This window comes from Drosophila mojavensis, unplaced genomic scaffold (genome assembly GCF_018153725.1).
Source record: "Drosophila mojavensis isolate 15081-1352.22 unplaced genomic scaffold, ASM1815372v1 contig_80, whole genome shotgun sequence".
NCBI lineage: Eukaryota > Metazoa > Arthropoda > Insecta > Diptera > Drosophilidae > Drosophila > Drosophila mojavensis.
This window is the reverse complement of record NW_025318906.1, coordinates 15,292,299-15,309,380: the sequence shown is the minus strand read 5'-3', so window position 1 is coordinate 15,309,380 and position 17,082 is coordinate 15,292,299. Positions and strand designations below refer to the sequence as shown.

Sequence of the window (17,082 nt, the reverse complement as noted above, 5' to 3'; positions counted from 1 at the left end):
ACGCTACTGTTAAGATGGATATTTTTAGACTTGATGATAAATGCTATTTATAGTATATTTTATTATGTATAATTAAACTAAATGTGGTGTAAATGTATAGGTTCTACATTTTATAATCTACATTTATAATATTAAAATTAAAAAATAAAATGAAAATAAATTATAAATTATAAACTATTATTATTAAATATAAAACTATTATTACTAAATTTATTTTACGTTGTATTTATTTTTATATTTAATTAAAATAAAAGATATTGTATATAAAATAAAGTATATTCTAGTAAGCCAATAATAATATTAAATAATAAAAATAAAAATAAATAATAATATTTAATATTATTATTGGCTTACTAGAATATATTTTATTTTAATATACAATATATTTTATTTTAATTAAATCAATATTTTTTTACCATATATTTTGAAAAATATTTGTTGTTATTATTAATTCAGACTAAAATAGTCAAAAATATATACATACATAATATGTATATGTGTTCTATCAAAATTACCTTTCTATAATTGCATTAATATGGAATTTGAACTTGTCCATTCAGTCCGCTTAACTTGAATTTGTTTGCATTTGCAGAGCGGAATGTAAATTTAGATCAAAGCGTTTAGCCCAACCAACCACCCAACGGCATCGCGGCGCAGTCAAGTTCCAGTTGGGGGGCCCACCTGAGCGAGATTCGCCCAGGTGAGTGTGCACTGACCTTAAAATACATTTTTAGCTGAGCTCAACAGATGCGAGGGAGGCTGTTGAGCTGCTCGATTGCTCGGACTATTGATTTTTGTATATAGCTTAAAATCCGATTGAATTGCAAGATGTAAAAGAGGAGAAATATTATATATGTATATACATATGTGTATGTGCACTTGTATATTTGTGCGGGCTGTTATAGTAATGTATGTATGTGCTTGTGTTAGGTTACCTAATAACTTAAAACCCCAAGCAGCTTTTGTGGTCATAATTCGTCGTGACGTTGGCCCCATCATCGACGCGTCGCTGTCAGCCCAAACAGCAACAGCAACAACAACAACAGCTAAGAACGTTGCAGTCGTTGGGGTAGACGACTGCGCAATACTCGCTCATGGCGTTCTAAATTGGAATATCAAAATAAGGCTAAATGGTTGGAGAGACAGCTCAAAGTTTGAGTATTTTCTTATGTGTCGCCCCATAATTAAGAGGAGTGTACATCTGGAGTTTTTGCTCAACCTCTAGAGAAGCTGAAGAGCAGATCGCTTGTAAACTTTTGGATTTATGCTGTTTATGAAAATATGCACATTATTATTGAAATAATTATTTATTATCAACTATAGAAACTTCATCTTCATCTATATCTTCTTTATAAATCTTTATATATTACTATACAAAATTTTTAATATTTTATCCTCTCTCTTCAATAACTTTGCCTTGTCACAAAACCTATATGCCCGCTTTCCCTTAGTAGAGCCGTATGCAAACCGCCTTCAGCCAAACGCCTCAGCTGCTAAGGAGTGTCGTCGACTTGTTGCTGTTATTGTCGCTGTTGTTGTTGTAAGTACTTAATGTTGTTGTTGCTGCAGTACTATTGACATTATTGATGGAAATTCTTTTGTGTTACGAAAAGAAAAAAAATAATAATATAAATAAAAAACAACAAAAAGAAAGGAAAAGCAAATTATGTTCTGAACATTGGCTACACAAATACCCTAAAAAAAATCAATTGAAAAAAAAAATAAAATAAATAAAAATATTGACAGAATATAAATTTTAATTGAATTACTAATAAAGTATTAATAGTATATAATATATACATATGTATATATATATTATTTTGTGTAAACAAACTAGTTGTTCTATTTTTATTTATTTAATTATTTTTAAATATAAATCAACTAATTTCTTTGTTTTTATTAATTATTACTTATTTTTTAATTTTTTAAATAAAATATTTACAAAAAAAAAAAATGGTTTAATAATTGAAAAATTTTTAAATCAAATACCTAAAAAAAAAAAAAAAAAAATAAATAGAACATATAAAATAAAATTTAAAAAAATACATAAATTAAATTTAACATTTTCTTGATTTGTCTTTATATATTTTTAGATATTTTTGTATGTACTATCAGTATTAAAATTAAGCATAGTTATTCACCTGCTCACACCTGCATCATCATATTGAGAATACCCCGACTGAGTTGAGTGTATTCATAGAATATGCGACTGGGGACTGTTTACTCTTTCTTAGGCAGCAAATGAAAGCCCAACGTGTCGCATATGTGGACAGGTGCATATTAATGTGTTAGTGTGTGTGTGCGTGTGCGTGTGTGTGTGTGCTTGTGTCTGTTTGCCTCCGTTTTTTGTTTGCCATGCCGTCTGCCGTCTGCCGTCTGTTTCGAATGCAAGCCAGGCCCATGGGCGCATGGGCCAGACTCACTCCCAGAAGATGATCGAGACGTCGAGTGCGTGCCCCAGCCAAACAGTTATGCAAATCATGAGAGGGCCCCCGTTTTACTCAATTTCCCCTCAGCTGTGTCCATGTGTGTGCTTTTTTGACTGTGTGCGTGTGTGTGTGTGTGTGTATTTAGCGCCTAATACCCAAGTTTATGTCGCTTAATTATAGTCTTTAAGCAGCCGCTGTTTAACATGCTAATCGCTCGAGTGCTTAGGCCTCCTTCCACAGCCTCCTCCTCCTTCTCCTGCTGCTGCTGCTACTCACTCCTCCTGCGGTGCCGTATCAAATGACAAACTTTGGCTTTAAGACCACTGCGAGGCTCTCTAATCATGGGCACATTTTTGTCATTTGGGTGGCTGGAAACTCTAGTAGCTTGGGAGCGGAAATCCGCCAACAGCTGCGAAAGTATCCGACTGTGGCCTTTTAAGGCGATCACAGTTAGCTTCATATCGATCTAGCGATCGTTCCATGTAGCCATATGTATATATGGCCAGTAATCAAAAAGTAATTCATGCTAACTGGGCATGGGCGTAACTTCCATCACACTTGGATTTTTATGGCATTAGCTTGTCTCAGTTATTGTTGGTTGGCTATCGGCCAAAATTAGCAGACAGAGATCTGCTTTTAATGATCGCAAAATACTTCTAAGCGCTACCGATTAAATTGCCATAAAAGTTGAGCTTTAATTGCGCCAAACAGGAAATCTTTGCCATACACAAATATTATATGGACAAGCTGGTAAATTTAACAAAAATATTTTGAATATTTAAAACTTAAAGAATTTTTATTTATTCGTAATTTTTTTAGGCCAAAAGCTTTTGAGTCTATATAGGGCATTGCAAATAAGCATTTAAACTTGATTAAAGGAAAAAATAAACCAGTAAAGGTTTTTTTTTTTTAATTTATGTAAATGAAAATAGTGTTTTTTTATTATTGCTTTCCTTTGTAAACCAATATATATATATGACTCTTAAAAATAATTTCTTGGTAACTTAATTATTGCATTAAAAAAAAAAACAAAAAAGGTAATAAGAAATAATAATTATGTTACAACTTTTTTAACTCTTTATCAAAAATTAAACTTTTAATCAGAATAGTTAATTTAAAAATAAATAATAAACTTATTTAACTTTGCATTCACTGCTTTATGTCGCGTATTTTAATAGCTTTGCCTAGCTTCGCCATAGCAGTCAGCTTTGTGTCTGGCAGCGCTCGCTTCTGCAACAGAGGTCTGTTACTCTCTCTGAGAGCATGATGTTAAGTTAACAGCGGACTGTTCGTTTATCAAACAATCATTTCAATCAACAGTTGGTTAAATGAAACTATTTGATTTATATGTTTTATTTATAACAAAAATGACTGTTTCTTATTTAAGTAAAAATTAACCCAATTTAAAAATAGAATTCACAATTAAGAAGAATATTTACGTGTATGATTTGCATAAATTTCAAATGTGAGGCGCTTATATACTAAACAACTAATTGTATTTGAAATAAAATTGTTACTAATTTTTTTTTATTATTACATCTATAATGTCTTGCAAATCGTTAATGCTGTAGTCCAGAACTCCAAATGCCTCGCTAGCATGCAAGCAAGCGCCAAGAGCTCCAACAGCTAAACAAACACACAATCGACGCGACGCGACGTCTCTCCAGTGGCTTGGCGGCTACGCTCACTAGTTTCATTCCAGCAGCGAACGTGGAGCAAGTTGGTCGTGTCGCGCTTCGGTCTTTCTCACTCTCGCTGTCTCTTTTGCGCCGCTACTGGTTCATTTTCGTGTTTGTTTTGGCTCTTGTGCAGCCCAGCCTGCTTTATACGGTATATACGCCAAGCTCTGATTCAAAGCGGCATTTGCGTGCGTGTGTGTGTGTCGGTGTCGGTATCTATGTGTGCGTGTGTGTTCGCGTTTCAACAAGTGTTTTACTTAAAGAATGCAAAACAAATAAAAGAAAGCAATTGACAACAACAGCAACAACTAAAAGCAAATCAAATGTATTTTCGCTATGCCATCTTATCACAAAATATAATAATAATAATAAATATAAATAACTGTGTATGCACAAATTCAGTTGAAAAGGAAAAGAAAATGCTGCGCTTGGCGTTCCGCTAAGAATTATTTGTTTTGATAATTTGTTGACTCTGGTGGAATTTCTTTCGATAGTTGAAGGAATTTCAAAGCAGATAGAACTAAGGAGAAACTGAATGGCATATAATACAAATATAAACTTATGCAGTTATATCTATGTAAGAGTATTTGCATATATTAATATATTTGTATATATTATATATGTAAATCTATTATGAATTAAAAAAAAAAAAAATGTGCAGTGATTCTGATAATGTTGGACTCTTGTGATATATAATTAAAGCCATTCCAGCTTATGCAATTAAATACATTAATGTGGCTGTCCTTCATTAGAGTGGCTACTGTAGCTTGATTGATTGGTGATTACGAGACATGTAAACTGAGCTGCTCGAAGATAAACAAGCTAATGTCAAGGTTTTCTTTGAATTCATTTTTGATGTCTGCGATACAATGTTATTCATTTATTTATTTTTTTTTTTTTTAAAAATGTGTAGGGCTCTGTATAGCACGAGGATATCAAGTTTGTTTCAAAAATTTCCAATTACGATCATGTTTGAAATGTTGTAAAAAATTTTATATTTTAATTCCTCAATAGTTAGCTCTATAAATGTTGTAAAAATCATTGCTTGTCTATGAAAAAAATCTAAGCATAAAAGCATTTTCATGTCTCTGTAGCTTTGTATAGTTGTTAAGTTTAAGAGCGCGGATCCTAAAACCTAAGAGCATTCAATATAAACGATTAATGGCTATTTCTAATTGAAGGCCTTTTGCACATTTCAGCAAAAAAGAAAAGAGAAGAAAAACAGCTTAAGGCTTTGTGCAAACCATAAAACTAACGACTGCATAAAAACTTGTGTAAACAAGCAACAAAACAACAACAACAAAAACGAAGAAAACAAAAACAAAAATAAAAATAAAGAAATAAAACATTAAACCGTCTTACGAATTTTCGCAAGTTGAACTCGTCTAACGGATTTTTAAGGCACTTGGCAAACATTTTTACAGCGATTTTTTCGCATTTGCTACTCGTTTTAGCAGATTTTTTGCTTGAAACGAAATACCATTTTATGCGTTATTTGGAAAATCGGTGAGTAGTTGTTACTATTTTCCCTACTTTTATTATTACTGTATAGTGCATAAAGGCAAAAATAAGCATAAATATGCTGAGCTCTCAGGGTAAAGTGCTTTGGAAAGATGTGCTATAAAAAACCATAAGCAGATTACATCGAAACTAAAAATAGTTCAACTTATGTTTATGTATATTTTTAACTATGGGCATATTTTTAACATAGGGTAATCTACGCCTACTCTATACGCAGAAGGAGAATGCCTAAGTAAATTTTATGAGCCAATGAAGAAGCTCCTTAAAAATTGAAGACCATAAAAATTCTTTGAAAAAAATATTTACATATATGATAAGATCAGATATATCACCAAAGCTTTTGCTGCTTAGAATAACTAGGGACTCTGAATAGGAAACTTGATATACCAATTTTGATAATATTATATAAATATATTGAAGATATCATAAATTATATATCTATTTATATTATTTGATATCTATATCAAATCCTTAACATTATTAAATTTAATTTGACCATATATAGGGCTTTTAAAAGTTTTAAAAACAAAACATGTTAAGACAGGTGAGAATTTATTTCTCTCTTTTTTTGCAATTTGTGAACTCTTTGAACTAGCTGAACTGTCACTAATAGCAGCTGTCAAACAACTGCTGAACGGCTCACAGAATCCGAAACCGAAACAAAATTTATGCAAAATGTGTGCACGAGTTGAACAACCCGACAGAAAACGCAACAGCAACCGCAACGGCAAAAGCAAAGGCAAAGGCAACCGCAAAAGCAACTGAAAGCGAGTGTTAGCTAGAGTCGATGCAAAGAGTCAAAGCTATATATGCTATATATATATGTATATGCATATATGTGTATGTACTGTTGGGGCTGGGTCTAACCTTCACAATCTGGCCGGCAAGATCTAATGTCATTAAAATCGCACAAGGTTAGAGGCAACAGGTAAGAGCAAGTGCTGGAGCTGAATTGGTTCATGTGGCGGAAACTTTTTATTTCATGTGGGCTTTGCACCTGTCGGAGCCAAACAGAAAGAGACTGAGAGGGAGAGAGAGAGGGCGATGATGTGGTTTTGCTTTAGCCGTCACACGATCTATCAATTATACATATACAAAATTATACAGATTTTGTGGATTTTGAGGATTGGAAAACACTTGGAATGTTTTGCGGTAAGAAGTGCTCCCTCTTCTGCCTCTTCATGAGCATCTGGGGCACAATTCAGTTGCTGCTGATGGGCATGTCCTATTCGCTCAACTCCGTGTCTATGATTGAAACACTGCCGCTGAAGGAGACCTATAAGAGTCTGCAGCAATTTCGCACCGAGTGCGATCACCTAAATAGGACTCTGGCGTTACGTTGCTATGTAGCTGCCATAATCTATGCCTTATTTGCACTCTGCTCCTACATCTGTTTCTGCACCCGAAAGAGACAAGCGAACATGCAGAAAATCCAACCGAAATCAGAGAAAGCACTGTTGCAGAAAAACCGTTTCACATAGCACTAGATACTTATGTATATGTATGTGTATTTGTATATATTTTGTAGATCTTGACATTATAAAGCGACATAATTCAGCATTGCATATTGCGATCAAGTTCTTTTCCTACCTACTCACAGTCAAAACAAGTAAAAACGTTGCAGTCGAGCGTCACCGACTGCAGTATACTCATTCACGTCTTAAACGCTGTCTGATTCCGATCGGGAAAATCTTGACATATTATTATTATTGGGTATATATAGCAGTGCTTATAGCAAGACGTTCGAACAGTGCACAAAACCAATATACATGGCTCACTTTCGTGAATGAGTATAAATAGTGAACACCCACGCCCACACCCTCCGCTCAGAGTGCAACGGGAAACAAGTTTGTTGACCGCATTCTCGCAGTCTCGTTTGGGGCGTGCAACTGACGTGATTAGCTTCTCTTTAGCTTCTTTATCTGTTTAAACTACCAGCGAACGACGAACTACTTTTGTCCCATCTTTCCACATCGTCAACTATACAAAATTTTTGACAACTTTTCTAGTGGTAGTGCTCTAGTGCTGTGGGGGCTGACAGCGCACGCACGTGACACCTCTGTAGATTCTGTTCTTTTGGGGCATCATAAATTTCCATGAAATCTTTTTCTGATGCTCTCTAACATGCTAATGCGCTGCTGGTCGAGCTTTGGGCCTCCTCTGGCTGTCTGGTTCCATCGTCTCTCTTCAGCTCTTCAGCACTTCAGGTATCTCTGCAACAGATAAGCTTTGTCTCTGTATCTCGCGACCGTTCTCACTACCCATTTTGTCGAGCAGTTATGTTTCTTTGTTATCGCAGCAAATGGACGCTGCCCCACTCTGACTTGCTAACCAAATGTGCTGCTCCACAAAAACATACAGAGTTTACCACTAATTTGCTTTGTTTGCAGTAAGATTTATGGGATTTGGACTCCGAAAAGAAAATTACACAAGAGCTTTTAAGACGCACTTATAACATTAAAAATTTATTTTATTCAATTTTTATTTTATTTTTTTTTAAAGTAAAATATATAAAAATAGTAGTCCTTCTGGAATTGAAAAAAATAAATAAAAATATATATATATATATATTGAATCAAAGCTAATTCGTCTTTTCGTTTTAATTCAAATGCTTATCGAGTAAGGAAACAAATTAAATTCACAAAAATCCATATCGTGTAGTAATATAAAAATCATAGCATTAAGCGAAATTTCAATAAAAGAAAGCAAATTGCCGTAGCATTCATAACAGTTTGACGGAATTCAAAGAATTCATATCAATTGCACTTTATGCTGCTGCCGTTGACATTTTTGCTATAGCTTTAGCTTTCAAAGAACAGAAAGGCAAAATAAGGCAAAACAAAATAATAAAACGTAAACGAAGCAGCTTTTGAGAAAGCTATTGTCAGTGTGGACAATTATACTTTTTCCAGTCACACATCAAATAAACAAATCCGCATTTGCTATCAGAGTACGACGAAGGGACGAACGGTAAATATGTCCAGACTTCTGATGGCCGCTCCATCGCGGCTGTCGCGTGAGTGTAAGTAGATCTCAGATATAATTCGGAAAGTGCTTTGGTTATATATATATATATTAATTGGAACTGAACATTCAGTGCGCTATACTCGATTCAACAAATTTGTGATCTTTAACCGGCAATTCGCTGCCAAATCGACTTGCAAAGGTGCACAGGAGAAGAAGCCTCCACCGAAGCCGGGCTACTTTCCGAGCGGCGGCACTCATGCCATCTTCGATGATTTGCCCAAGCCGCAGGGCGATTTCATGAAGGAATGGAAGGCCAAGAACTCTAGACACAATATGGCATTATTGAGCGGCATTGCAGCGTTCGTTGGCACCCTTTTCCTATGCATCACATCGGAGGATTTTCGGTTATATTACGATATTCCGGACTATCCGTATACTGAGGACGAGATGGAGGAGTTCGCCAGGGAGGAGGAGCGCCGAGAGGAGGAGAAGGAGGAGCGCGAACAGCGCCGTCAAGATCGACTGGATGCCAAGGAGCTTAAAGTGCGACGCCGCAAGGCCAAGGAGGCCATGAGCCGTGAGGTGGAGCTGATGCAGAAAGATCTCGATGAGGGCGATTTGGATGAAAGTGAGATGGCCGAGCTCATTCAGCTGACGCAGGATCGCGAGGAGTTCGAAGCCTTCGAAAGGGAGGAAATGAAACGGCTCGCCGAGCAGGAGAAGGAGCGCGAAAAAATCAAAAAGGAAAAGGAGAAGGCCAGGCAGGAGCAACAAAAGCAACGCGAAAAGGAACGCAAGGAGCGCGAGAAAGCCAGTGGATAGACGAAACAACAAGAACAACGAGAACATCATCAAACAACACCAACAACAATGTTACCCATTATATGTTAACACATTATGTATTATTAATGTCCACTTGCTTCCAGCATGATCACCAACAACAGCAGCTAAGATCACTAAGAACACAGAGAACAGAACAAAGAAATCCTATGACAGCAACGTAGAAAGCAAAATTAAGAATATTATTTAGATTGATTCGACAGTTTTACGAGCATCGGGAAATGGTCAAAAATAAATATTGTAATCATTATTGTTGACAAAAAAAAAATATAATCGGATTTTGTCCTCTAAAATTTCTTCTCAATACAGATGATATCTGTATCTGTTCTGTATCTGTATCTGTATCTGTGTCTGTATCTGTATCTGTATCTGTATCTGTATCTGTATCTGTATTTGTATCTGTATCTGTATCTGTATCTGTATCTGTATCTGTATCTGTATCTGTATCTGTATCTGTATCTGTATCTGTATCTGTATCTGTATCTGTATCTGTATCTGTATCTGTATCTGTATCTGTATCTGTATCTGTATCTGTATCTGTATCTGTATCTGTATCTGTATCTGTATCTGTATCTGTATCTGTATCTGTATCTGTATCTGTATCTGTATCTGTATCTGTATCTGTATCTGTATCTGTATCTGTATCTGTATCTGTATCTGTATCTGTATCTGTATCTGTATCTGTATCTGTATCTGTATCTGTATCTGTATCTGTATCTGTATCTGTATCTGTATCTGTATCTGTATTTTTGTCTGTATCTGTATCTATGTAACTATCAATGTATCTATGTTTAACTCTAAAGATACTTATACTTATTCTGTACACTGTATGCTCATACTTATACGAATTCCTCTTTTTTGAGTCGATGACTTCAGGCAAATCAAATTGAAATGCGCTCTGACCGCCTTTCTTTTACTGTGTTGAATAGCCCGCTCTGTTCTGACCCAAATGGGGCGATGCAAGTGGCCAGCAGCTGTGACGAAGCATAGATATACATGGATATACACACATAGCTAGACAGATGTATAGATAGTGGCAACAACGGACTCTACTATGGCATTAGCGTGCGAGTCGACACAACAAAGGAAATGGCTCATTGCATGTAATCAGCCAACTAAATTGTATTTCATAGATAGCGAAAGCATATTTCGCATTTGATGGTGATTCAATTCAATTGGCAAGTGTAAGCGATGGAGTGAGAGGGGTAGAGAGGGGGATAAAGGAGAGATCTAGTCTATATGGCAATTGCCTAACAACGGACACATGTTGTCAAGCTAATAAAATAATGCTCTGTCTCTCCTCATTCTATGCCAACAATCTATTAAATGCAATTCGCAGCAGCTACTGCATCTGCTTCTGCAACTGCAACGTCAACTGCATCTGCATCTGCCTTGGTTACTGGAGCTATAGCTGAATCTATATCTTTTGCGCTAAGTGTGCTGGATGTGCGCACATAATGAATCACAATCGTCGTCAGTTAAGCTCGGCTTATCATTAATCAAATTAGCTGCACCAACAACAACAACAACAACAAAGCACTTGCTGCTTACTCTAGCTGCTGCCCGATGCACGCTGCACAGTGGGTGCTCATCATCATTAATGGGAAATAAAAAGCGATTATATTTGGGCTTGCACCAAATGGAGCGGCAAATGTACTCGGAATGTGAATTAAAGCGTAACATTAAATGATTTGAAACTGATGTAAGCGAATTGCCTGAAACTGGTTTTGAATTCGTTTCAAGTTTCAAATATTCGTTTGTTTATTAAAGGGGTTTTCTCTTGGTTGAGCCCAAAAGAATTTGAGAATACCTCCAGAACTTGAGTATTTCTTGAAGCAGTAAATATATCATGAATTAAAGTTACTTAAGATAAGTTCGTAGTCTGTCGTTATAAAAGAGTTTTCAGCAACTGATTAGTGATATCTGATATTTGATTTGTATAAATGTTAAGAGAGCTCCCTAATAATCTTTCGACTATTCGACTTCAGCAGATTACGATATCTCAGCTTTCATTCAAAAATCGTCTTTGACTGAAATCTTTTGATCTATTGTCTCAAATTTGCATTCATTTAAATGAATTTATTTATCACTTTTAATTGTTTTTCAACCACTGTGCACTCAGCCCACATTTACAGCAGCCGTGTGCTTGAAACTAGCTTTTTGTGTAATTTATCATATGCGTTTTCTATGCGGAGTATTCGAGTATCCAGAATCCAGAATCCGTTGCCTTTTAATACTGTCACACACAAACACAGACACACACACACACACACACACACACACACACACACACACACACACACACACACACAGTCACACACATTGGATGTCGGTCGTGTTTGCTCCTCTGCCTTTTATAATGCATTTATGCTGCAATTTGTTTGAATTAGCGCTCGGATCGTGAGCGGTTAGCGCGACTCTTGTCGCTTTATTTGGGGCGTGTGCGACGTATCAGTATCTGTATCTGTATCTGTATCTCTGTGTCATTGTATCTGTATGTGTAGCTGTAGCTGTAGCTGTATCTCCATTTGTATCTGTCTTTATATATCTGATTCTGTATGTGTATATCTATTTGTATTGGTATATCTGAATCTCTGAGTATATATGCATGAGTATTATTTATATATCTATATCTGTTTCTCGAATTGGATATGTGGATGTATCTCTATCTATATATTTAATTGTATCTTTAGATCTATTTGTATCTGTTTCTGACTGAGTCTTTGATCTATCTGTATCCCAGTATCCGTATACCTAATTTGCATCTGTTACTACATTTTTATCTACATCCACATATGTATCTGTATCTATCTTTCTAACCGCATCTGCATATGTTTGCCTACCGGTATCTTTTTTTGTATCAATCTATATGCTTATTAAAGCATATCTCACACATCTTGACTTGAACTGCATCTATTAAAACTATTATGCAAGCCAGTAAACAGTCAGTTTAAAGTAAAAGTAGCTACCCAGCCCAGGCCAGCCCAGCCCGTTGCAGCAGCCAACAGAAAACTTCCGGGTAAGACGATCGCTTTGTCTCGTTGTCTTGCCCAAAAGTTTTCTCACTCTTTTTCGGCTCGCAGTGAATGTGACTGACTTACAGCAGTGCAGCTCTTATCTTTCTCTTATCTCACGAGCTACATGTTAATATTTGCATCGGTGGCTGTTATGGGTGTTTATTATGTTGTCGTTGTTACTAACTGATAAGCATGACTGCAGCACACCTTCTTCTCCCAAAGGTGAGATGCTCACCGATGCCTTTCAGTCTGCCAACAGCGAACGGACAGCTCACTCATCTGACAAAGAAATGTTTTGCTTTGATAATTGCATCTGGACTGCATTTATTATTCAATGAATCGCCTTTGTTTATTGTTATTGCTTGTTTGCATTCAGCCATTTCTCTCACATTCCACAGAGGCCCAGACAGCAGCTGAAACCAAGTAGCAGCAACAAGTGTGGATATTCTACTCTGGAAGTTGTTTTTACTCTAGGTTTGTTTGCAAAATGATTTGATTCCTATGAAAAAGGAGAATCTGGATTGGATTTGCTTGGGTTTACCAAGCGGATTTATCATACTTATTATTTACTCTTAGTTGATTTACTAACAAAAGCAGAAATCTGGGTCATCTGATTGTCAATGGACTAAAGACTTTGTATGTTCACTTTAGATCTACTTTTAGTAGCAGTTCCGCTTCCTTCTATTCTCAGAGGCAACGTTTTAATACTATGGCACTGTGTCAATCGGGCTAGCAAATATTATCTTTCCTAACTATCTTTCGCTCTATTCAAGTATCTCTAAGTATAGTATCGCAATCGAAGTCTTTATCAGCTGCAGCTGCAGCGAACCACTGATTGCTGTCCCAGTGACTGTCATATTTGCTCATGCATATGTTTTTGTATATATAGATATTTAGATAAATAGATAGGAGGAAATCAATATAGAGATTGGTTGATAGATATTTATATAGTAGATTGATATATAAATAGAAACACAACTAGAAAGATAGATAGAATCGTTTTTTTTTATTTAGCTATAAAATAGCTAAAAATATAGCTAGAAAAATAGCTAAAAAGACAACTTGAGATAAATTGATTGCTCGACAGATAAATAGAGAGATCGATTAGGCGAACTAAGAAGATGGTTAGAAAGATGCTGGAATGCTAAATACCCCTAGAAAGACAGTTGTAAAGATTGCTGTAAAGTTCACTATAAATTTAGCTATAAAATAGCCAAAAATAGCTAGAAAGATAACTAGGCAAAAAATTATCACTAGAAAGGTTAATAGATAGATCGATTTTGTATTCGAAAGCTTTGCATACGTAAAATTACTGTAATATCCAACTTTCATTAAGCTGCAGGCTCGAGGTCATTTATTTGTTAATTATTAGTTACTAAACAACAGCAAATTGAAGACGTAGAAAGTGGATAGGTTTTTCGGTTTCGTTATGTGGCATTTCCTGGTTCTATTTTCAAAATAATTTGCTATAAAATATTCATTCAGTTTTAATCAACTCGCTCTTAGCTAAAATCAATTGGGAATTCTATGGACTTTGAACAGAGCTACAAACGGGGGTAATTAATGTGATATAATTTTATAAAATAAATTTAGAAAATAGATAGTAAAGAAAATGGATATTTAAATGCAATCTGAGGAAATATGAGATTACTTACTCGGAAAGAAGTGTTCTGCTAGTAATTCTAGAATATATGTGCTACATATATTTCATTTATGTTAAGAGAATTCAAATTTTGTACAACCGAAGATTTTCGTTCTCATTTCATAATTACTGCCCTACCCTAGGTAGAGTTGTAAAACAGTTTCAGACTTTCGCCAGGAAGCCCAGAAAATATTTTAACCCGCTTTTATTCATATATATACATATATATATTTTTTTTTTTAACTCTCACTTAAAGGTGATTAAAGAAGCGTTGTTAAAAATATGTTTAATGGTCGAAAAAGGTGCGCTAATTATGCAAATTGATCAGCAGCAACAACAACAACAAGTGTTTGCCTCAAGGCGCAGCAAATGATTTGCTTGTCGAAGTAGCCAAAGCAAAAGCTGAAGCTGAAGCTCAAGCTGAGACTGAGCCTGAAGCAGAAGCGTGCCAAAGAACTGGGCTCTATTGATATCGAGGTAAAGAGAGCGCAGTTAGAGCAGTTCTGTTCTAACGTTTTCCATCTTCTTCTTGTTTTGTATCTGATAAGTAGACTCGCAGCAGTGGGTCAATTCGCTATGCTCCACTCTCGAAATCAATTTTGCCAACAGACTTTGTGTGTTCTGTTCTTGGACTTGGACTTGGACTTGGACTTGGGTATGCCCAACACGTAGCACGTCCCGCTATAGAGCTCTGACTCAAGTTGTTGCCATGATAATGAGCATTTCTCTAGTTACTTTTGTTGCTTTCTATGTACTCGACTCGAGTTGACTTTGTGAGTTTTTAATTAATTTTTAATACACTCTGCCCACACACACACGCACATATTTCATTGACTCTCTCAGCTGGGTCTGAGCTACCGAGGAGGTGCCTCAGCTACCTCGGCGCATTCATTATTAATTTTCCGTCATCATTTTGGTTTCTTTGCTTGTTTTGTTGTCGTTTTGTTTTGGGCAACGTACACGGGCCTTGCACGCCTTTAGCTGGAATGTGTGACCACAACGTCCAAAGGGCCTCTGGCTGGAGTTGCCTTTTGTTCAATTTGTTGGCTGGCCATCATCAAATTTTTTATTTTCTTTATATATGTATACGGTCGTATACAGTGGTTGTAAAGCTAAAAAAAAAAAATATTAAATTATATATAAATATTATAATGTATTTAAAAGAGAATTAAATTTATAAATTCAGAATATTATGACGGAGCTCGACTTTAACAGCTTCAAATATCTATGACTGCTTAAACGAAATTTTAGATTACCAAAATATTCTTCAATAAAAATTCCATTAGTTATTATTGATTTAAGAACTCATTAAAACCAAGAAAACAAATATACGAACAAATAAAAATTTAAAAACAACAAAATAAATAATAAATAAGAAATAAATTAAAATCATAAAAATTACTGGCTAAGAAAAAATTGAAATATTAAAAAAAAAAAATCTTATATTAAATTTATAGTTAAGTTTTGTAAACGTAAAAAAAAGAAAAACATAAGATCAATGGACCCAAAATTGAGTTAAATTAAATCAAATATAAATATTTTCTGATTTACCAAACCACGCTGAAACTAATATGCTCCATTCATTCATTCTGAACAGGTATCAACAATTTATTTTTTTTTTTTTTTTATATTTTAATTCATTAATTTTCTTCGATATATTTGCGACTTCAAACTGCTTTCGTTCCACTGTGCAACTTTGTGATAAATGCATTATTTTTTTATGCGCTGCCAGTTAGCCGATATCAGTGTACATACATATATAAGTATATGTATGTATGCTCTCGTGGTATGTATGTCAAATATACATAAAAGAATTAATAAATTGTAACATTAAATTGTTATGTTGGTCCGGCGGCCGCCCTGGGGGCGTAAGCGATTTGTCTTTGGTTAATTTCTGTTGCGCTGCTTCTTAAGCCTCGAAGTACCGCTAAGAAGGCCGCCGACTCAGATAGCGGCCCACCAGGTCCTGGCCTCCATATATCAGACGGCTCACAGTGTGTGTGCGTGTGTGTGTGTGGGCCAAAAAAGAAATGGGTAAAAGAACGCAGAAGAATAATAATAAATGCAGACCTCTTCAGTTGGGGCTAATAAAGTAATTAAAGTCATGACACCGCATGATTTTTTATGGCTAAGAATCAGTTCGCTTTTTGGGTCTGACAGAGATTTGTTTTTTTTTTTTCGGACTGTGAGTGGAGAGTGAAGGGAGTCACTGCATAAGTCACATAATTGCATTTGAATTGAATTTTATATAGGGCACTCTATATTCATGATGTGAATAAGAGTATATTAGTTTTGGAGATAGAGGAGACGGAGGCACTGGAAGAAGAGTAGATTATTTTTTGAGCAAAGTTAATTGGAGATAGAAACTATAGGCACTGCAAGGATAAAATATTATCATAAAAAATAAAAAATAAAAAAAAATAATATTAGTTGTCAATCAAGCTCCATTGCAACTGGAATCTGAATTCAATGGATTGAACTTTGATAAAAATATCCTTATTCCATATTCTAGTCTTTCATTTATATATTTAACTAAATTTCATCATTCTTCCTCGAGCGAGTATCACTCAGTCGCTTACGCCCGACTGCAAAGTTCTTATTCGCTGCTTTCCAAGCTAATTCAGGCTTGTTTCGCTCGCACTCGCCAAGTGCGAGCAATAATACGAGTAATTTTCACTTCATTTTCGCTAACTGCAATTGCAACACTTATTAATTTATTAAATTCAGCGAAAGCTCAAGGAAAAAACGCGCAAAATATAATCATGTCTTGGTCTTGGCTTTATTTTTATTGTTTTGTGGCTTTTAAATGGCTTTTAAATATGCATTTGTTATTGTTTTTGTGTTGTTGTTTTTACAGTCTGCGGCTTCTGCTTATATTTTGTTAAATGTTTTACTTTCGCTCTTGTTTTAATTGCCGCCTGCTCGAGATAATCATGATGAGAGCATATGATAATGATGTTTGTTATTTATGATGCGCAGTCACATCA

At 35.3% G+C, this 17,082-nt stretch overlaps 3 protein-coding genes across 5 annotated transcripts in view; all 3 read left to right on the top strand.

The window, feature by feature from the left end:
• The first annotated feature begins 4,111 nt into the window (after positions 1–4,111).
• LOC6580056 overlaps positions 4,112–17,082 on the top strand; it is a 56,738-nt gene continuing 43,767 nt past the window's right edge. The window contains exons 1-2 of one of the 3 annotated variants that reach the window (XM_032729531.2): positions 4,112–4,259; positions 5,308–5,614. The gene's annotated coding sequence lies outside the window, so the exon portion shown is untranslated. Of the gene's footprint in view, positions 4,686–5,307; positions 5,615–17,082 lie in introns of all 3 variants that reach the window. The other 2 variants (XM_044011108.1, XM_044011107.1) reach the window with 2 other exon arrangements.
• On the top strand, positions 6,213–7,194 carry LOC6580060 (ribonuclease kappa). The gene has a single exon (XM_002005896.4). It carries the CDS (start codon positions 6,772–6,774, stop codon positions 7,108–7,110), a length of 339 nt encoding a protein of 112 aa, XP_002005932.1. The 5' UTR covers positions 6,213–6,771; the 3' UTR covers positions 7,111–7,194.
• Positions 8,232–9,729, top strand: LOC6580059 (histone-lysine N-methyltransferase, H3 lysine-79 specific). Its single transcript, XM_044011109.1, has 2 exons — positions 8,232–8,651; positions 8,727–9,729. The coding sequence occupies exons 1-2, from the start codon at positions 8,606–8,608 to the stop codon at positions 9,416–9,418; spliced, it is 738 nt and encodes a 245-aa protein (XP_043867044.1). The 5' UTR covers positions 8,232–8,605; the 3' UTR covers positions 9,419–9,729.

Excerpts from the sequence above, each read along its gene's own strand:
- LOC6580060 (XM_002005896.4), top strand. The coding sequence starts at position 6,772 with ATGTTTTGCGGTAAGAAGTGCTCCCTCTTCTGCCTCTTCATGAGCATC.
- LOC6580059 (XM_044011109.1), top strand. The coding sequence starts at position 8,606 with ATGTCCAGACTTCTGATGGCCGCTCCATCGCGGCTGTCGCGTGAGT. Across the intron at positions 8,652-8,726 it reads ATCGCGGCTGTCGCGTGAGT|TGCGCTATACTCGATTCAAC; the intron begins GTAAGTAGATCT and ends CTGAACATTCAG.